We start from the raw sequence: 21229 nt of genomic DNA on the forward strand, positions 1-21229 counted from the left end.
AAAGGAACAAGTAATAGGTTTATTCCATGCTGAAAAAAAAAGAAAAAAGAAAACACAACGTTTCGGCCGTGGAGCCTTCTTCAGGTGTGTTTTTTCTTTTTTCTTTTTTTTTCAGCATGGAATAAACCTATTACTTGTTCTTTGTTGCTTACTAACTTTACTTAACCAGTATCCCAAGGTGGCCACCATCATTCTACAGTCTTTCAAAATAGATTAGATAGGTGATGGTAGCCACTAACTACTAACAACTACCAGGTGATGGAAGATTACCTTTGATGTACGAACAACCACATGAACAAACACGACAAGCATTCCACATTCTTTACATGAGGACTTTTTTTAAAAACAAGTTTTTTTAAACAAACTACACTTACTGATCAAACATTAGGAAGTACTATCAAAGGGACAGATTCTTTCAGGGGCAGGCAAATTATGGAGAGCACAATTTCAGTCTTCTCCCTACCTCTGTGGAGCTTGCAGCTCAAATCTCACACAGTTCCTTACTCCATCTTAACCTCACTTTTCTTATGTTCTTAATTCATTTTCTTATAACTGGAAAAACTAGACTTGCCCAAATTATTGGAGTAAAATAATTTCAATGTTTTACAAATAATCAAATATTTGTAAAAATCTAAATTGTCATAAGTGCATACAGCTACTAAGTTATTCACATATCTCTTGAAATATTAATTTAAAAATAAAAAAACTGCAATATTAAAAACGAATAAACGGCTGGTGTCTGGTACGTGTATTAATACTGTATGTTTATTTTTACGACTGGAAAAATATAATTATCTGGGATATTGATACAAGGACAGCGCACACATTTCCGATATAATGGCAGATGCTTGTTTTGTTTGCTTCAGCTAGTGCTGTTGCTCAAGCTCTGTAAGGAAGCACGTGAGAAAGTTCAGAGCAGCTGTTGACGGGGGCTTGTCTCTGCGTCAGTGAGCTTTCTCGTATCGATTGGTTAGTTCTCTTATAAGCAGGAGGCGTGTTGAGCAGGCACCTTTTAAGTACTTTAGAAGGGTACCTCCGGAGAGTTCTCCATCACCTGAGGAACAATACACGCAGCAGACAAGCAGGAGGCTTATTTTGTTAACTCATATTTCTGTTCTTTAAAAGTTTTATAAAGTTAGACTGAAAATGCAAAGTTGTGTAAAATCATGGGGTTTCTTCTCTAGGTCTGTAAGCTTTCAGCCTCCTTGCAGCAAGCTGTGTAGTCAAAGCCGCGTTTTAATGGGGAAACAGCGAGGGAAATCAATTGCACACAGATATCAAAACATGATGCTTGTTACTGTCCGGGGATTAAGAAGCTCTGCAGTTTTTTCTTCATCCAGGCAGATAGAGAAAATACTGCCCCGACATGACGACTTCTCCGAGAGGCATATCGGACCAGGTGACAAAGAGAAACGAGAGATGCTTGGCATTTTGGAGTTTGAGGTATGGTTGACGATAAACATGGTATAAAAATACCACTGGAGAGATGCGTTGTTCGTAATCGTTGTCTGAGCGGATTATTACACAGTAACACTTAATAACATTTCTATGGAAGAGTATTAAATAAAAACATACATATTGAAACTGTTAGAGCGCACAATAAAACGAGCACCTTAATGGGGAAAATAGGACATGGATGGCATTTTTTACAGTTTCTTCACCGTGCACATATTGTGCCTTAAATCGTATTGTGTGCATACACTTAAAACTTTCATGTTTTGTTTTCAGAGTATTGATGAATTGATTGACAGAACTGTTCCAGCCAGCATCCGTTTGCGAAGAAATCTGAAAATGGACGATCCTGTTTGTGAGTTGTATACTTTTGCATATTCTATAATCACGGCACATCTGTTTTTGATACTTTTGTACAACGCGCTTCTCTCCTTGGGCGTATATGCATTTAGTTCATCATGTAGTGCATTTCTAGACGAAGAACAACCCTGGTTGTAAATATTCGCACCCGCTTTTAACTTTATGTAAATCTCATCGGATAAGAACGATTATCTTGTGCTGTGTGCCCCCTCCTCCACTTATTTTTGCTCAGGTTTGTCTCAAGTTTCAACTCCGCCCTGTTGCTCGGAAGTGAAAATGAGTTTTTTTTTAACATAATACTGTTACAAAGAGGTAGTGCTTTGTTTAAATAATGTTCTGGATTTTATCTTTTTTCTTCTTAAGTGTCTCAGCCCTCTTGCATCAATGTATATGTAATACCGCTCAGTGCAAGTGGACATTGCTGGGGTGTTTCGTCTTGTGAAATGTTCCTTTGAACATATTTGGAGTTGTTTTTGTGAAACCCGACTAGGAGCTCTAATCTCCTGCTGTGTTCTATCCATGCTAATAGGACAGCAATTAGAGTGTAAAGTTCAGCCTTGAGCTGTCGGGAAGCACGGCCAGTTCAATCTGGTTAGCTCGAGCATTACATCACACCCACAGCAACACGCGATGCGCTGGAGTGCAGAGCTACAAAGGAGATGGCTGTTTCCAAAAATGGCCTGACGTTTATTTATGCTGTTTTTTATGGATTTATTATTTGAATCTACGTTTACCCCCTAGAGAATTTTTGATTGTGTACATTCAACCTAATCAACCTTATCTTTGAACATATACAACCAGATAACGTTTTGAATATGTAAGCATAATTCATGTTGGCTGTTTTTGTACAGACGTTCATGAGACACAAAGTCAGAAAAACCACAAAGCTGCTGGGGTATGCACAATTCTATCAAAGACAGAGAGTTATTATTAAAGTTTATCGTTCTGAATTCAGTAACATTTTGTTTGAAAGTAACCTCTGAGTAATCTTTGGATTTTTGTGATATGCAAACTTTAATTACAAAAACAGTGAAGCTGCATTATGTATTTTATGTCTGTTTATGTGCCGTTTATAACTGTAACCAGGGAATAATCCAGTCCTTCCTTTTAGTTCTTGCCTTTGGCCAGAATGTTTGCATTGGAAGTGAGGTTTGTTTCTTGAGCAAAAGTAAAAGTGTTAGTGAAAGTGTGTACTTCACAACATTGTTTTATAAACCCTGAAGTCCGGACGTTAAGAAATAATTTGTTTTCAAGACTTTTTACTATCCATTTTTATAAGTGTGAGGGGAATTGTGTTTTCTTATTCTGCCTAGATTTGGGTCTATATTTAAATTCAGGTAAATGAGCTGCCCCATGCTTGAGGGTACTGTAGTAGTGTCAGCAGTGTGTTTTGGTATTTCATTAATTCTTGACTGCATGACTATAGACTTTATGCAAACATATATGAAAAGAATCCACTAACATGAATAAGAATGACATAAAAAACACAAAAAAACCTTTCTGGTATGATAATCCAAGGGTTGAATAATGATAGTGTTCTGTCCTTAACGAAAGTTAAAGGTAGTGCAAGCAGGGTCCCAAAATCGAATACAGTAACTTAATACCAACCATTTGCTACTCATTATTCTGGACATTTCTCAATGATTTTTGTACTTGAGAGCACTAACAGCTCTTCATATACAGTATGTGAGTTGTGAGGCACAGTCTGGAAACTTAATCCGTTTCCATAGTGGGGAAGAATAAATATTTCAGTCTTTTTGGTGAAAATGTAATATTTATGTTATAGTTGTGAGCATCACATTATGCAATTTGTGAAACCAGTTTATTTTCACATTTTCAGTTTATTTTCTGTAGCAGACAGAGAACTATATAACCCTGTTGGCATTGGCTATTGCTTATAAAAATAAAAATTGTGAATCATAAAATGACAGCATATATTATACCTAAAAAGGTGTGAGTGAAGGTTTGCACCTCTGTACAAACCCTGTTCACATGAGCTGAGGAATTCAATTCTTTGCAAGATATGCAGTTCATTATAAGCTTTAGTCCTGAAATTAAAGTTGTGAGAATATAAAAATCTGTATTAAATTTAAATTTGGTAATTTTCTTTTTGTGCCCAAATAATGGAGTTTGTGGAGCGTTTTGAGTCCCATTTTAAATAGGAAGGAGTTAAAGGAAAGAAAACTCTCGACAAATGGATAAGCAGGTTTAACATACAGCCTGTACTGTTGGTGGTAGAGCTTCAGACTGAGCTTGCAGAGTGACACAAATTGTCGAGGATGGCAGTTTTATAGGAGCACTGGTGTAATTAATTTTAATGGGTAAATGATGGAGAAATGATGGTCTTTCAGGGCTTCCAGTGGCTTGAGCTCATTAAACTTTCTTACCCTCTGTATTCACTGAATGATGACCCAAAAAGTCTGTCTGGGGAAAGAAATTGTTAAGAATTCCATGTTATTCATTAATTTGTGGGACTGCTGCAGAGGGCAGCCTGAATGTGGAGTGATGCTCACACACAGAAGCAGAAATGGATTCCACACAACTATAATATATTAGCAGCTTAGTGATATGTCAGTTAGCACCACTTCCTCACAGCTCTCAGTTCTTGCATCATTTGTGGTACCTTCTGTGTGGAGTTTGTGTGTTTCCCGTTAGGTTTCTGAGGCTGTACTGTAGGTACTCAATTTTACTCCCATATAGAAAAAGAATGTGTTGGTTAAGGTAATTTGTGTCTAATTTGTCTGTGTGTGCGTGTGTTTGTGTGTCAAGTGAATGGCTTGTCAATCTGGATGTGGTGCTGTCTTGAATCTAACAGAACAGGCTGTGGATTGACTTTACCCTTTACAGGAATAAGTGGATAGATGGATACAACATGCAGATGAAAAACAAAGTTGAATTGTTATAGTTTATTTGAGGCTATATAACATCCCACTTCTGATTAAATCCTTGCTAGGGGTCAAGAGTGTTATAACAGTGCATTGAACTTTGCCTTTTGCCCAGTCAGCTACCAGATCCTAGCTACTGACAGATTCCATTATGCAATAAGCTGTCCTACTGAAACAAAGAAGGGGCAATAGCAGTGTCTGCTTAATCAGCAAGGGAAAGCTTGCCTGGTAATACCTATTAGAGATTATGTTGCTCTGATACTCATGCCAGATCATTCCATATCAGTTTTCAAATTTATTTTCTGCTGCCCCAATGAGTTTTAGATTACTGTGGAAAACACTGCTCATAACAGGTTTGAACAGCATAGCGTACTGTAATAAAGTTCTTGGGATTATATTGTAGGAATGTAGAAAATCTGTTTATTTTGTATTTATTAGAATTGGCTACAAGAAATGAAAATGGCCATGCTTGCAGAATTTCCAGTAACACTGCTACTTCCTCAAAAAATGGTATTAAAAATATTTTTAAAAAATACATGAGTTGCAAAGATAGTTTAAACCTGAATGATAGCTTGACTGCTCTGTTAAATTTGACTTGATTCACCTGGATATGAAGAGTTTGATTGCATGCATATATCTCTTGTTGAGCAATAAGTTGTAGATGTTTTCAGCTGATTGGAATGTGACCGTTTTAGTTGCTAATCTTTTCTAGACCAGATTTATTTTGTCACAAATACTTGCTAGAAAATAGCTAGTGCCTGGTTACCCTGGACACACTATGATACGCGGTGTTACATCCATTTACACACATTTCCATTTGATTTATTGTATTGTCTAACTTTGATAGTTGTCAGGCACAGACTCTGTATAGTCTGTGTAAATAACTGAAAGCTGTCTGTGATAAGGTCAATGTAAAAATAAATCGAATAGAAAATGAGCATAATAATGTATACTCTGTTGGCTTATATTTGATTTATTGAGTTGTTATGCCTTTTCGTTATTTTGAGTTGTGTATAAAATGTTGTGTATAGTGTGTATAAAAGAAACGTAGACTTGCTGATGTCCATCTGAGGATGGCCACAAATGAGAGCAGGAAATTCAGTCCATCTTGTTTTATTGGTGTACATTTACTGAACCAAGGAATAGTTATAGCTGCATCTATTGGAATCACACTGAATCAGCTTTTGTAGTGTTTTTGAATATTTTACCATGTTGGTGCTATTAGTAATATCTGAAATAACCACAGACTTAATCTTGTCAAAAATGGACAATAAAGTCACTGAATGAGCACTGACATAATGTTGACATATTGTAAAGTGTCAAATCAGATTTCAAGGTGTTTTGTATCCTGTTCAAATGAGCTATAATGAGCACAGTAACAGTTCCCATTTTAAATAATTAATCTTAAAAACACTTGACCATTTTTAAAGCATTTCTTCAGGGAAAGAAAAGAACACACAGAACATCTGCCATTGTGAAAGATGCCTGGAGCACAAAGAGCAAGAAAGAAAACATCTGAGTTCACAAATCAAGAAATTGCTCACTATTATTGCCCTGCTTTCTTAAGCTTAAAGACAGTGTTCAGTATCCAGTATACTTGTGTGGATAGACAATACCTAGTGCTTTTGTTGCAGCACTGTTTTTGGATGAACTTGGACACAACAACAGCAATACATTATCATCGGTATCTAGAAACTCTTGACAAGCAGAAGAGGAAGTGGATGTGCCAGGCATTCATCCAGATGATCTTTTGATAAGGGTGGCAGCACTGCTACAGTTGTGAGAAAGAGTTTGTGAATCCTGTGGAATAATTTGTATTCCTACATTTATTGTACCAGAAGTGTGATCTGATCTTAATCTAAATCATAATAGATAAACATAATCTGATTAAACAAATAACACGCAAACATTTTTTTCTTGTCTATATTGAACACATTGTTTAAAAATTCACTATGCTGGAAGAAATGAACCTTTAGATTTTAGTAACTGGTGGAAACTCCTTTAGCAACAATGACTTCAACCAAACATTTCCTCTAGCTATTGTTCAGTTCTGCACATCGGTTTAAAAGTATTTTGGCTTATTATTTATTTCGTATGACAAAAATAAAGATCAGATCACATTTCTGGAGGAATACAGGAAATTACAAAGGTTTTGCAATTTTCCTCACCACTATGATTATTTCAGCCTATTGAGGAAAGTCTGGACGCTGTTGATCAACATTTCCATTTCCATTAATGCTTAAGTACACTGCCTGTATTTTAAAGGGCCTACACCTTTTAATTTTCCTTCCTAAATTTCTGCTGCAGCTTTGTCTTGATTTGCAATGTGTTTTTAGGCATGGTTTCAGTTATGCATGTTCAGTTGTGAATATTTTTCTACACAGTATGGATTCACCTTGTATGACCGCATATTGTCTTGTCAGCCTCAGTCAGAGAGGACACTGGGGGAAGGTTGCTTAAAATGTACATGAAACGTAAAGCATATAAAAAGTGTCATGTTACAATATTAGTAACAGTTATTGTCACGTTTAAATTTAATTTAATATTTTAATATTATCTGTATAGAATAAATTATGAATGTTAACTTGTAGGCTTGGATGAATTTAGTTTCTTTGTGTACAGTTGTTTTGCACTATTTTCAGGAATGTAACCAACATGTAAATTGAGGCTCAACTGTACAAAAGTATATCACACAGTATAAGGATGGATGTGACAGAGAAAGTACAGAGTTGTACTGAAAATGCCTGACTGAAAATATAGAAAATGAAACCTGAAGGTGAACATTTGTGATGTAAAGTGCAGGTCTTCGTCATTTAACCCATTTGTAAGTATTCAGGTTTAAAAAGCAGAAAACACCCATAAGTTAATCAATACCTTTGATCATGTTTAGATTAGGTTGAGCTTTAAACCTAATTGAAATTGAAATGAACTTTTTTGGTTATTTTTTGTATTCAATACTGACTGGGTATTCTCCTCCATCAGTATGAAGTGTTGTTATGCAGTGAGTAAGTGCTCAGACCAATGTGTACTGGCAGAACTCCACTCAGCAGCACTGAGAATTAAACTAATTATCTAGCTATCAGGAAATAGGCCATATGTTGTTAGTCTTTCCACTTGAGTAAATGATTGAAATCCATATAGACAAATCAGTAACACACTGTTAATAACACACACTTAAGGAAGCTTACCAATCCACCGTCAAAGCACCACTGGGATCATCTGACCACAATGCTGTGCATTTGATTCTGACCTACAAAATGGCCCTGAAGAGAGGTAAAGCTGAACGCAGAGTGGTGCCGGTCTGGGCCAAGGACTCCATACAGTGACTGCAGGATTGCTACGAGTGCACAGACTGGGACATGTTTAAGCACTCATGCTCTGATCTCGATGAACTGACTGATACAATCACCAGTTATGTTTCTTTTTGTGAAAATACTGTTATTCCTCTGAGATCTTGCAGTGTATATTCTAGCAACAGGCCCTGGGTGACCAAATCTCTCAATTCAGCTCTTAATTAGAAAAAAATCACTTTCCTTCAAGGTGATGCTGTTTTGTTGAAGGATGAGCAAAAGAGTGATTGAGAAGGCTAAACATAGGTATAAGGATAAAGTGGAGGAAGCAATGTGCAAGGGTAACTCATGCTCTGCATGAGAGGGTATTAGGTCTATGGTGGGAGTGCACAAGAGTGCAGCAGTATTAATACAGGTGGTAAGTCAGACACTGACTTTGCTGATGATCTGAATCAGTTTTATCTTCGGTTTGACACAATTTTTAGGATGAAATTAGTGCATTCAGAGGCAGGATCTCAGCTTATGCAATTAGAATTGACGAGTCTAAGGTATGTGAATGGTTCAGTCAAATTAAGGAGAGAAAGAATCCCGGTCCTGATTCTATTGGGGGGCAGAGTATTGAAAAGGTGTGCTTGACTGCTGTGTGGCATATTTTATTTTTCAAATGTCATTAACCCAACAAAAGGTTCCTAAGGTGTGGAAACTATCAGTCGCAGTTCCAGTAGCTATGGTTAAATCTCCCAGTTCAATCGATTACAGACCAGTAGCCCTCACCTCTCTAGTTATGTAAAGTCTCACGGAAAGATTATGAAAAGTGAGATTTTGGCCAAAGTAAAGAATCAACTAGATTCATTACAGTTTGCTTATAGGGCAGGGAGGGGGTGGAAGATGCTACAGCATGCTTTCTCAATCTTGTCCTCCAACACCTTGAGGGAACAAGACACATGCTAGACTGCTGTTTGTGGATTTCTCCTCTGAATTGAATTATATCCAACCTCATCTACTGGCAACTTAGCTGTTGTCAAACTTTGGTCTTGATCTCAATCTTGTCAGCTGGGTTATTGATATCCTAACAAACAGAACTCAGAGAGTTCTGTTTTATCCAACAAAAAGCATTCTTCTACTGGTCCCCCAAGGATGTGTATTATCTCCCTTACTCTTTGTCCTGTACACAAACGATTGCAAGAGTCATCACCACTCAAGACACATAATCAAATTTGCAACTCTGTCATTGCTAGCCTGCTGCTGGCAAACAAGAGGAGCCACGGACCAATCGTTGATGAGTTTGCCACCTGGTGTGAAAAAAACTTCCTCGAGCTAAATGTGTCCAAGACCAAAGACATGATAACTGACTTTAGGAAAAACACCCACACTCCCACCCTAACCTACTTCGGGAGACTTCAGTGGAGATAGTAGAACGAGGCAAGTACTTGGGGACTGTTCTGGACTCCAAGCTAAATTTCGAAGCCAATACTGCCCTGATCCTCAGAAAAGGTCAACAGCTTCTTTTTTTTCTTTAAGGAAGCTTAAGTGTTTTAAAGTTGATGATTCATTGTTGATTTTGTTCTATCGATCCTTCCTTGAATCTGTTCTAACTTTTACTCTGATCTGTTAGTTTGGCAACCTGAATCTGAGAAGCAAGAATAAACCGGGCAGTCTTGTGAAAATATGTCAGAAGATCATTGGTGCTGACCTTCCAGCCCTTTCCTCCATCTGTCATTCACATGTTTTGCGTAAAGCAAAATCCATGATGATCCTTCACACACCTTGTTTAATAATTTCCAGTTAGTCCCATCAGAATGCAGATACCGATTCCCCAACTCTAAAACCAACAGATTTAAGTTCTCATTCATACCAGTAGCCATATTGTTACTTAACACTTAACCTTCTATGCAAATATGTATATTGTTGTTCCTGTCGTTTTTTTCTTCTGTCTGTACACCAGCGCTGCTGCTGTAAAACAGCTTGACCCCCCGGGAATAATAAAGACTCTCTCTCTCAAATAAATATTTATTTTAGTTTAAAATTTTTAGCTGAGTCTCAGGTGTTTGTTTGAAGTTAAATGAAGTGATTAAACAATTATATGAAGGTCATTTTGATTAACTGATCAACTCACCGTGACATTATGTCCAATAGGGTAAGGAATCAAAATATTTTACGTCACCCCTCAGTACTTCTTAACTTAGGTTAAACAGGCTTTAGGCTGTGGGGAGTGTTTCTTGTCACTGAAGCAGTCACAATGACCAGACAATGACAAATGTCCAGGCAATTGTACTAATATTTAATGATTACTAAACCATTTCTAGTGGATCAGGTTTGGATTCTTGGGAATAGAGTAGGGAGAAAAGTAGGTCCCAACACAGTATAATTGAGTATTACAGTAAGATGACATGAAATAGACAGGAGAAAAACAGAGCAATTAGAGGGCTACTACAGGATGCATGCAAGTAAATAGTGCACTGAAGAAACCAACTTTGGTATTTAGATAGGGTGTATGGTGCTATCATTGTGGGAATATTTATTAACCTTTTGTGGTATCTAAATAGTGCGTGAGTAAACTAAATTTAGTAATGCACTCTTTTGATCAGGAAAAGATGTTCCCATTTGTTTTGCATCTGTTTAGAGACTGATTAAGTCCTATGGATTTAGACCTTTTATTAGAAAAGCAGGTTCCCCTTTTACTGCATGGAATTTGGGCCTCATTTGTAGGGTTCTGCTTTCCTGGTTCTGTAAAAGGCAGGGTCCTGGTATGCTGTATTGGTACAGAGATTTACAAAATATGTGAGCTTGTAAATATTTGTCCTTTAAACTTTGCTGCCTAGTTTATTACATTGTTACCTTACTGTGCCAGAGATCAAAGAAAATGTGGAGCTGAACATATACAGACATGCATTTTCTGAAAGGTAGGTACAGTAGGTTTGTTATTGTTAACTTTTATAATTTGCTTGAAAGGCAAGCTGGTGTCAGGTTTCTACTTATTATTTTATCATTCTCTCTTTAATTATTCACATCCCTTAGCTTGTAACCATACACTTGAGTGATTTTGTTGCCTAAACACTCGATCAGTTACCTCATCAGTGCGACAGCTGAATGGGCTCCGGTGATGAGGTTATCTTAACCTGGTAAATACTAAACCTGTTGAAATAAGAAAATTGCAATAAAGAATCAACATTCCATCTAGTCCTATACTTTCATGTTATTGGTATGTTGGTGGCTGAGTCACCTCTCATGGATTTGCCAGTAATGTAGCAAAGTCCTTTTTAAGGATGAATCAAGGTTTTGTTTAGATCACCCTGGTGAATGATTGAGTATGGTGCAGACATGTAGAACAATAGGTATGATACTCTGTGCAGCAGTGTCTAGTCAGTGCAGAACCATTTTCCAGCAGAGCTGTTGTATAGTCCTCATGTTGCTTGCTTGATGAAGAATTTCTTGTGTGATGAGAATGGATGGTTATACTGTGGATGTATTGATTTCCTGATTTGAGCCTCCTTACATGTTTGTAATATAAACTGAGACAACATGTGGCTTTTATAGCTCAGAGATCAGCATCAGGCACTTACTTGTCCATGATCTACAAGAAGAATGAGTCAGAATCTCACAACAACCCCTTTACAACCTGGTTTTACAGGTATACAGCTGGAGTTGCTTCCAGCAGCAGCCAAATTTGAACTCAATATATTGTGTATGTTCTAAATATTTGCTAAGGATCTTTTGTTGACTTATGAAAATGAATGCTGTTTCTATTAAATTATGGTATTTTACTGTAGATTCTCAATGATTCATTTCACCTGTTGGCATGAAAGCCCATTTTCAAGTCCATTGCATGCATTTCAAAATTTGAAATCCTTTTCATCTCCAGAACATGTCAGAATCTCATCAGTTTTTCTTTTAAGATTCACAGCTAACTGGCTGTGAAGTTCTGGAAACACTAATTTATCAGAGGCATCACCATCACCTTTATTGCCCATCCCCCCCCCCCCCCCCCCATTCTCCTGTGAAAATGCAGGTGAAGTCTGCAATATAAACTTAATAATGTCAGTCATATGCGCTAGTGTTGTTGTACTTTTACTTCCTACTGAAATTCTTCCATTCATGAAAATTCCTTATATTGCAGGCTAACGGTCCAGTTAATCTCTATGGAGACCAAATGTAGTATATACTCTCTCACTTATTACAATGTAAATGCAGATGAGAACTCAGTTCACCTCTCAGTTTGTTGTTCACTGTTAATAATTATTCCTTGTTTGTGTTGATCTTTTGAGATTAGGTTTTTGTACAATGATGAGAAAAATTTAGTTTTGCAGATTTTGACAGGCCCTGCCTGGACTGCCCTCTAGATTGTGAGTTCATAGATCTGTAAAGTTAGTCATAAGCATAAATTAAACACTAAAGAATAATAAACGAGTCTCTTACTATTTTTAATTTGTCTTTATGGAAGAGTACATACCTCCATAATTTTGTGTAACAGAAGTTGTGTTTTTTTGTATAGTATTGGATTTTTAACTAGTAACAGGACCATATTATGCTCTTAAGCTGTCGTATATTTTGTGATGCTGAACGTTTGCCCTCCAAGTAGTGTCATGTTAGGATGGGTTCTAAAACTGAGGAAGTCATCCATCTAAATACATCTGAATGAAGCACACTTTACTATATACAAGATATATAATATTCTGTATCAAGGATGAGCTAGACTGAGCATAGCAAAATATGCACAATTTAATATTTAATAGGTTTATTCCATGCTGAAAAGAGAAGAAAAAACGCAACGTTTCGGCTGTGGAGCCTTCTTTAGGTGTCCTGAAGGCACCAGAATAAGGCTCTAGAGCCAAAACGTTGTGTTTTCTTTCTTCTCTTTTCAGCATGGAATAAACCTATTACTTGTTCCTTTGCAGCCTATGCATGCTGACGCATCTACCCACCTGAACTACAGTTTAATATTTGCGTGACAAATGATAAAGAAATTAATTTAGCTTGGGCTATTTAGTGTAAAAATATATATCCTTTATCATGTCTTTAGAAATGCAGTCTGAACTGATAACCTGAGTGTTTGTTTTTCTATCTCCCAGGTGAAAATGAAATTTTGGAATCTTTGCATAAGATTGCAAACAAAAACAAGCTCTGGAGATCCTACATCGGCATGGGCTATTACAACTGTTCAGTTCCCCAGGCCATACAGCGAAACCTGCTGGAAAATTCAGGATGGTTTGTTTCACTGTTTTAATTTCTAAGCCACATGCAAATCCTAAACCAGTGTTGCCTATATTGAGGTTCGGCAAATAATGGGTTCATGTTTATAGGCACAAAAAAGAGTAAGAGTAAAACTTAATACATTTAAGTTTTGTTTTTTTTTGTAGTTTTTACTGACATTTTTTACGTCCCTTTTTGTCCATAAATTTTCAGTTTGAACATTCAAGGTTAATTAAAAATACCCACTTTAAATAAGTGTAATATTTGGCTGTAGGTTACCGTTTAAGTCAAGCAGTGCCCTCAAACACTGCACAGCATGTACATGTTCAGTCAAACTACTTTGAAGACCACTGTATCCCCCAATAGCTTGTTGGCTCATGTTTGACAGTGATGACTGCCATGGCATTGATCCCACTAGATATTCAAAAGTGTCAATTTTCTTCTCATAAAATGGGAAATCTGCCATCTGTCCCTCTGACAGGTTTAGTGGCTTTTTACAGCCTACACTGTAATCTTATCATTTACATCTTGGAAACCCGTGCCTCTGTTTTCATATGACACATTAGACAGGTCTGCTGTTGTTTTCTGCAGTGCATCAGAGGCATACCTGTCAACAATTATATCTCTTGTAAGATCACCTAAATCAACCTTTTTACAGCGTGTCACACTGAGTAACAGGCCTGGTCTGCTACTGCTTCACAGTCCTCAGGAATCACAAGACATAGCATGTTCTGAGCCAGACTCACTATTTTGGACAGGAAAGGTCACTCATCTACACTATATCATTCTCTTAATTACTGGTACAGCAGCCTAGTATAAAAGATTCTAAAGCCTGTAATTTGCACAAAAAGTCATTTTGTGTTTATATTGTTTCTCAGAATTTAGAATACATTATTACCATCATCTGCATTTCATGTATTTCAAACATAATACTGAAAGTCTGAATTAAAAAATATGTACTCTTGTAGACTGGATTCCATCTCTATAATAAATTGGGATTTTGCTTTCCTTAATGCAGTGATACTGTATGTGGAATTCCATTCATGAAAAGTGAATTAAGAAGTAGGTTCCATATTGCAACAACACGCAAGGTAACGTTGTTAGCAATTTATTTAAAACATATCATATGTCCTGTTCTATCTGCAGCACACAGGGGGGGAAGTTTTGGAATACTGGAGATATTTTAATTACCTTGGCTAGCCAGAATGTTCTCAAGGTGGTTCTATTGAAGTCTAGTGATGTATTATCTTTGTTCTTCTGTTTATTGTTGCAACTACTGAAATTTGTAGGCATATCTTACCTAGGTCTTATCTGCTAGTTGTTAAAATAACTTACACAAAATTACTTTGTGTGTTGAGCTCCTTTATTCTTGTTTACTCTGTAAGGTTTTATGGAAAGTCTAGTTTTTCCCTCCCAGAGGCAAACCATCCCCTGTTGAGCAATATGAGCTGTAGAGCTCTGGCTCTTATGAGTCAGTGAGAACTATGGGTTTCAGTCCATCCAAGTAATTGCCTTATTAAAATGATTGCTAGTTTAACCACTTGAAAGAATTTAATCCTTTTTCTTTGTCTTAAGTTGCAAAACCCAAAACCTCTGCAAAACTGCATCTCTAGCAAGAATTATTGTCAAGCAGAAATAAGAGAGGGGCTAAAGACACTAACACTATTGCAATATGCAGTTGTTGAAATCAATATGTTTTGTAAACCATTCCAAATTGCCCTCTAGACCATGAAATTTTGCATAAAATACTTTTAAAAATCTAATCAAATAAGAAAGAGGTAGTTAATAATAACTACTCCTTTAATTTATATAGCACTTTTCTGGACACTCCACTGAAAGCACTTTACAGGTAATGGGGACTCCCCTCCACCATCACTAATGTGTAGCCCCACCTGGATAATGCGATGGCAGCCATAGTGCACCAGTATGCTCCCCAGGACACCAGGGTAACACCCCTTCTCTTATCAAGAAATACCCTGGAATTTTTAATGACCACAGAGAGATGTCTCATCCGAAGGACAGCGCCTTTTTACACTACGGTGTCCCCATCACTATACTGGGGCATTAGGACCCACACAGACCTAGGGGTGAACACCCCCTACCGGCCTCATGAACACCTCTTCCAGCAGCAACATTAGCTTTCCCAGGTGGTTTCCCATTCAGGTACCGACAATGCTCATACCTGCTCAACTTCATTGGGTTGCCAACTATGAGTTGCAGGGTGATATGGCTGCTGGCTAGTTAATATGATGGTCATTTTGAAATTGTCTATTTCTAAAAGTATATGTCCCTTAATTTAATTTCAAATGCCACCTGGTGGAATGGCGGTCATCAGCAAACAAGCATTTTAAGTTGCATTGTAGTTTAACAGATTGGAGAGCATTGGTCTTCCAGAAGAAGTGGCATTATGTGTGTGAGCAGGGGTAAAAATATCCTAAATCTGTTTATTGTGAGGTTATGTTGTGTTGGCCATGATCTAGAGTGTTGAGTGGGTTCTGGTGTTTAAACATGGCAAAGTGGCATCAGTCCATAATATATACCATAATATTTGTCCATGATGAGCTCGATAAATGCTATGTGATGAGATTTTTAATTAGTTTGTGGATGGGAATATATTCCTTCAGTCACTGGTGACAAAATCTGTTTACCAGCCCAAACCAGAAAACTCTGGTTTAAAATCCTGTGATGGTTTGTCTTGTGATCTTGACATGCAAGTGCCAGGTTGAAAATAGATTTCTGGAGTATATACAGTGGTGTGAAAAAGTGTTTGCCCCCTTCCTGATTTCTTATTTTTTTGCATGTTTGTCACACTGAAATGTTTCAGATCATCAGACAAATTGAAATATTAGACAAAGATAACACAAGTAAACACAAAATGCAGTTTTTAAATGAAGGTTTTTATTATTAAGGTAAAAAAAAAATCCAAACCTACATGGCCCTGTGTGAAAAAGTGATTGCCCCCTAAACCTAATAACTTGTTGGGCCACCCTTAGCAGCAACAACTGCAGTCAATTGTTTGTGATAACTGGCAACGAGTCTTTTACAGCACTGTGGAGGAATTTTGGCCCACTCATCTTTGCAGAACTGTTGTAATTCAGCCACATTGGAGGGTTTTCGAGCCTTAACCACTTTTTTAAGGTCATGCCACAACATCTCAATCGGATTCAGGTCAAGACTTTGACTAGGCCACTCCAAAGTCTTCATTTTGTTTTTCTTAAGCCATTCAGAGGTGGACTTGCTGGTGTGTTTTGGATCATTGTCCTGCTGCAGAACCCAAGTGCGCTTCAGCTTGAGGTCACAAACAGATGGCCGGACATTCTCCTTCAGGATTTTTTGGTAGACAGCAGAATTCATGGTTCCATTTACCACAGCAAGTCTTCCAGGTCCTGAAGCAGCAAAACAGCCCCAGACCATCACACTACCACCACCATATTTTACTGTTGGTATGATGTTCCTTTTCTGAAATGCTGTGTTACTTTTACGCCAGATGTAATGGGACACACCTTCCAAAAAGTTCAACTTTTGTCTCGTCAGTCCACAGAGTATTTTCCCAAAAGTCTTGGGGATCATCAAGATGTTTTCTGGCAAAACTGAGACGAGCCTTTATGTTCTTTTTGCTCAGCAGTGGTTTTTGTCTTGGAACTCTGCCATGCAGGCCATTTTTGCCCAGTCTCTTTCTTATGGTGGAGTCATGAACACTGACCTTAACTGAGGCAAGTGAAGCCTGCAGTTCTTTGGATGTTGTTGTGGGGTTTTTTCTGACCTCTTGGATGAGTCGTCGCTGCGCTCTTGGGGTAATTTTGGTCAGCCGGCCACTCCTGGGAAGGTTCACCACTGTTCCATGTTTTCGCCATTTGTGGATAATGGCTCTCACTGTGGTTCGCTGGAGTCCCAAAGGTTTAGAAATGGCTTTATAACCTTTTCCAGACTGATAAATCTCAATTACTCTGTTTCTCATTTGTTCCTGAATTTCTTTGGATCGCAGCATGATGTCTAGCTTTTGAGGATCTTTTGGTCTACTTCACTTTGTCAGGCAGGTCCTATTTAAGTGATTTCTTGATTGAGAACAGGTGTGGCAGTAATCAGGCCTGGGTGTGGCTAGAGAAATTGAACTCAGCTTTCCAAAGATGTTATAAACCACAGTTGATTTATGTTTTAACAGGGGGGGGGGGCAATCACTTTTTCACACAGGGCCATGTAGGTTTGGATTTTTTTTCCCTTAATAATAAAAACCTTCATTTAAAAACTGCATTTTGTGTTTACTTGTGTTATCTTTGTCTAATACTTCAATTTGTTTGATCTGAAACATTTCAGTGTGACAAACATGCAAAAAAATAAGATATCAGGAAGGGGGCAAACACTTTTTCACACCACTGTATTTTGTCTAATGATGTAGATCTAAGATTTTTTTTCCTTCCCGACTAATACTCAGCTGCAGTATATCCCTCACAAAGAAGGAAAGTCTTGTAAGGGTGTATTAGGTACAATTTTGGCTTTATGGTATGGAAAGGTGGACTTCTAGCAGACAGTTCACTACACTAGCCTTGTTTCAGAACCTGATCAATATCTGCAAGAGCTGCATTTGAATACCATTTGCAATTTGTCGATAGTACTTTCAACTCTCTGGATTTGCTCTTGCTTTGGATGTATTGACTACCGCGCAATTTGTAATAGTGCTCTTAGTTAATTAAATGTATTACTCAGCATCCAGAGTTTCCATTTGAATATACAGTAGGCTGCTCTACACTTTTATTTGCCATATTAAAGACACCTTCCTGAAAGTTGGCCTGAAAGTTTAAAGGTAACAAATGTACAGTATATAAAAATCGGAAATGGCAAACCTAAATCGGTTTTGGTGCACAAAATTCTTAACAAGTTTATTAAGTAGCTAAATGTGGCCTGTCTGTGTGCAATAATAGTGGTTCATGTGATTTCAGAAAAGCTTGAAAAAGCTCTGGGGTTGACAAGGCAGAAAATGTTGATGGGTCAGCAATATTCTGGTCACCCCATAATGGAAGCTTGTATGAAACATGGAAATAAAAGCTCCCAAATTGTCTAGTCTGCTTTCTAACACTTTACCTGCTTAGTAACCCTTTTCTGCAGATTTGAGCTTTTTAAATTTACAACTTTTATCTTCTGTGGTGGTCAAATACCAATTTCAATTTATGTACACTACACTGCGAATTGTTCTCCATTTATGTTGATTCTTTTTACTACCGTGGCTGATTTTTGAAACCTGTCCTTTTACACCTCTTAAAATTAGTGGTTTGAGTGGGGAGCAGTGTCAGTATGTTAGTTGCAAATGAACTTGCATTCCATTGCTCCAGAAAGACACCAGACGTCAAAATTGTATTTAAATTAGGAACATGCCTTCCACCCGCTCTCAGTGACCGACCAGTTTCTTTTTAAACCTCTCCATTCATTTACCTCACCTGGACTTTGTCTCAAAGATTACCATGTGTTTTGACACTTCCTCACTTGCTCTGCCTATTTTCACATGCTCTTGTTATCCTTTGCTTTGTTTCCTTCTCCCTCAGTCTTTTCCCCTCATACCTTTTTTTTTATTTTCAGCTTGCCATTTATCTCTGTATTCATTTTAAAATATGTGGTATAGGAATAACGTTAGATGCTGCTAGTACATACTTCACACCTGACTTTTTTACTAACAGTTTAGCTGTCGAACTCTTTCTTCTAAATTGGAAAATAAATATAAAAATGTTATTCAAATTTCCTGATATCCAAATTTTTTCTGGGCTGTTTTCCCATTTAAATCAAATTGTACTTGCCTGTTTTAAAATGTGGAACAAATTTTAAAGTAGCAAAAAATAAAAATAATAAATTCATTGGTACTGCTGTTGTACCCTTTAGTAAACACTCTGATGGCATCAGTAAAACTTCTCACATATTTTTGGTACGAATTACAGTTGCTTTTGATAAAAGCTTAAGCTAAGCGAATTAAAACATTAGTTCATAGGAATTAAGGTGGTGTGGAGTAACTTGGTAGTTTAGTCTTTGCTTTATTATGGGTTTAAGAAAGCTTATGGAAAAGAGGTCAGTTGTGAACTTCTTGTGAAATATTCAATTTAAAATACTTTATTCATCCCAGGAGGGCAATTTTTTTAATATGGCATTCCAAATGGGTTCCAAGTGATTTACATGAGAGTAACCTGGTTTTGGAAACCCTATTTGAGAACCAGTTCTCATTCCAACTGTGCACTAAATTGTTAATTTAATTGGGTTAAGTAGTTGGGTTAGGTTGGGTTAAGTAGTTGAAAAGCATTTGATCAATACTGTAACTTTGAGCTCATCTGGAGAAAACCAGAAGTAAGGTGTGGTTGTATGAAAAAGAATGACATCCAAAGTCTCACCTGCTGTCTTACCTGTTCTGACCCTCTCTCATTCAGGGTGACTCAGTACACTCCATACCAGCCAGAAGTTTCCCAGGGGCGCCTAGAAAGCCTGCTTAACTACCAAACCATGGTGTGTGATCTCACTGGCATGGCGGTTGCCAATGCCTCTCTCCTGGATGAAGGCACTGCAGCTGCAGAGGCTATGCAGTTATGCCACAGGTGAGAACAGTATTATGTCTGTAAGGGCCTAAAGAGTAGCCTTTCAGATGTAGTTAACCTCATGTACATTTTGCATTTGATTAATTTTTTACATGTTTAATCGTAGAAGAAAGTTGCATTTAACCCAAAAGAGGAAAACATCCTCTCAATTCTGCAGAAAACTGGTATGTCTAGCAAGATTTCAAAAGCAAGGCAACAGTGTGGCCACAAGGCACAGGTAAAAATAGTGATAACAGACAATACCTTGTTAGAGAATAGGGGGCTTTCCAGGTGGCAAGAGTGAGAGTGAAGTGGCCCTTCTTGTGAAGCAACAGCTGCATTCCAACTGTAAGGAAACATGGTAATAGAACAGGACATGAAGAACAGAATTAACAGGAATATATAACTACTTAACTGCAATGTGTCAATTTACATAAAAATCCTAGAGACCATGGATGCACTTTTAATAATTAATTTATGTGGATGCTATGTGGATAGATTTCTTTAAAGACCTTGGCCAAATGACCTCACTTGTAGCTGTAAATGTAGAGATTTAAACAGAAAACTTCCAAGAATATGAAAAAAAGCTAAAGTATTTTAATGAACAGCTTTACCTAGTGTAAAGAACAAAAATATGCAGGAAGACACTGCTCCGTTGATTATGTAACATCTTTTTGGTTTTCCTGGACATGTTTGTTTTTAATGGCGAATGCATTTCTTTGTTCCATTAATTCCAGGCAGAATAAGAAAAGGAAGTTTTACATTGACCCTCGCTGCCACCCTCAGACAATAGCTGTGGTGCAGACCAGAGCCAAGTAAGAACCTATGATTAATATACATTTATGCCTTTACAATTCTTTTTGCGCTAGTCACACAAATTGTAATGAACCCCCTTCCATGGTGAATTCTGGTCCACTCCTCCTTACAAAACTACTGCAGCTCAATGATGTTTAAGGACATTAGTTTATGCACAGCTCTTTTTAGGACCTGCCACAGCAACTCAGTGAGGTCTGAACTTTGACTTGGCCATTCCAAATCCTGATTGTTTTCTTTTTCAGTCATTCATAGATTTACTGGTGTGTTCCAGATCATTATCCTGTTGCATGATCCACTTTCGCTAAGCTTTAGCTGTTCAACAGATGATTTCACATTTTCCTCTTGAATGCGCAGGTATAGAGAGGAATTAATGGTGGACTCAATGATTGTGAGGTCCAGGTCCTGTGGCTGCGAAGCAGCCCAAATCATCACCCCTCCACCACCATGCTTGACAGTTAGTATAAGGTTCTTGTGGTTAAATGCAATGTTTGGTTTTTGCCAAACATATCATTTTGCATTTTGACCAAACAACTCTACTTTTGTCTCATCTGTCCAGAGGACATTGTTCCAGAAGTCTTATGGTTCATTCAGGTTGTTGTGCAAACTTGAGCCATGCAACAATGCTCTTTTTAACAAAGTTCAGTTTTTCCTAATGGTAGAATCATGAACTCTAATGTTTGCCATATTG

General features: G+C 37.5%; 1 protein-coding gene across 1 annotated transcript in view; it reads left to right on the top strand.

Moving 5' to 3' along the window:
- Positions 1–999: 999 nt before the first annotated feature.
- gldc (glycine dehydrogenase (decarboxylating)) overlaps positions 1000–21229 on the top strand; it is a 56967-nt gene continuing 36737 nt past the window's right edge. Inside the window, exons 1-5 of the mRNA XM_088910806.1 lie at positions 1000–1443; positions 1729–1807; positions 13057–13192; positions 19582–19746; positions 20463–20540. Of these exons, the coding sequence (XP_088766932.1) occupies positions 1147–1443; positions 1729–1807; positions 13057–13192; positions 19582–19746; positions 20463–20540 (755 nt within the window). The 5' untranslated portion in view covers positions 1000–1146. The remainder of the gene's footprint in view (positions 1444–1728; positions 1808–13056; positions 13193–19581; positions 19747–20462; positions 20541–21229) is intronic.

The sequence above is a fragment of the Atractosteus spatula genome, chromosome 3 (assembly GCF_055471065.1).
Source record: "Atractosteus spatula isolate fAtrSpa1 chromosome 3, fAtrSpa1.hap1, whole genome shotgun sequence".
Taxonomy (NCBI): Eukaryota; Metazoa; Chordata; class Actinopteri; order Semionotiformes; family Lepisosteidae; genus Atractosteus; species Atractosteus spatula.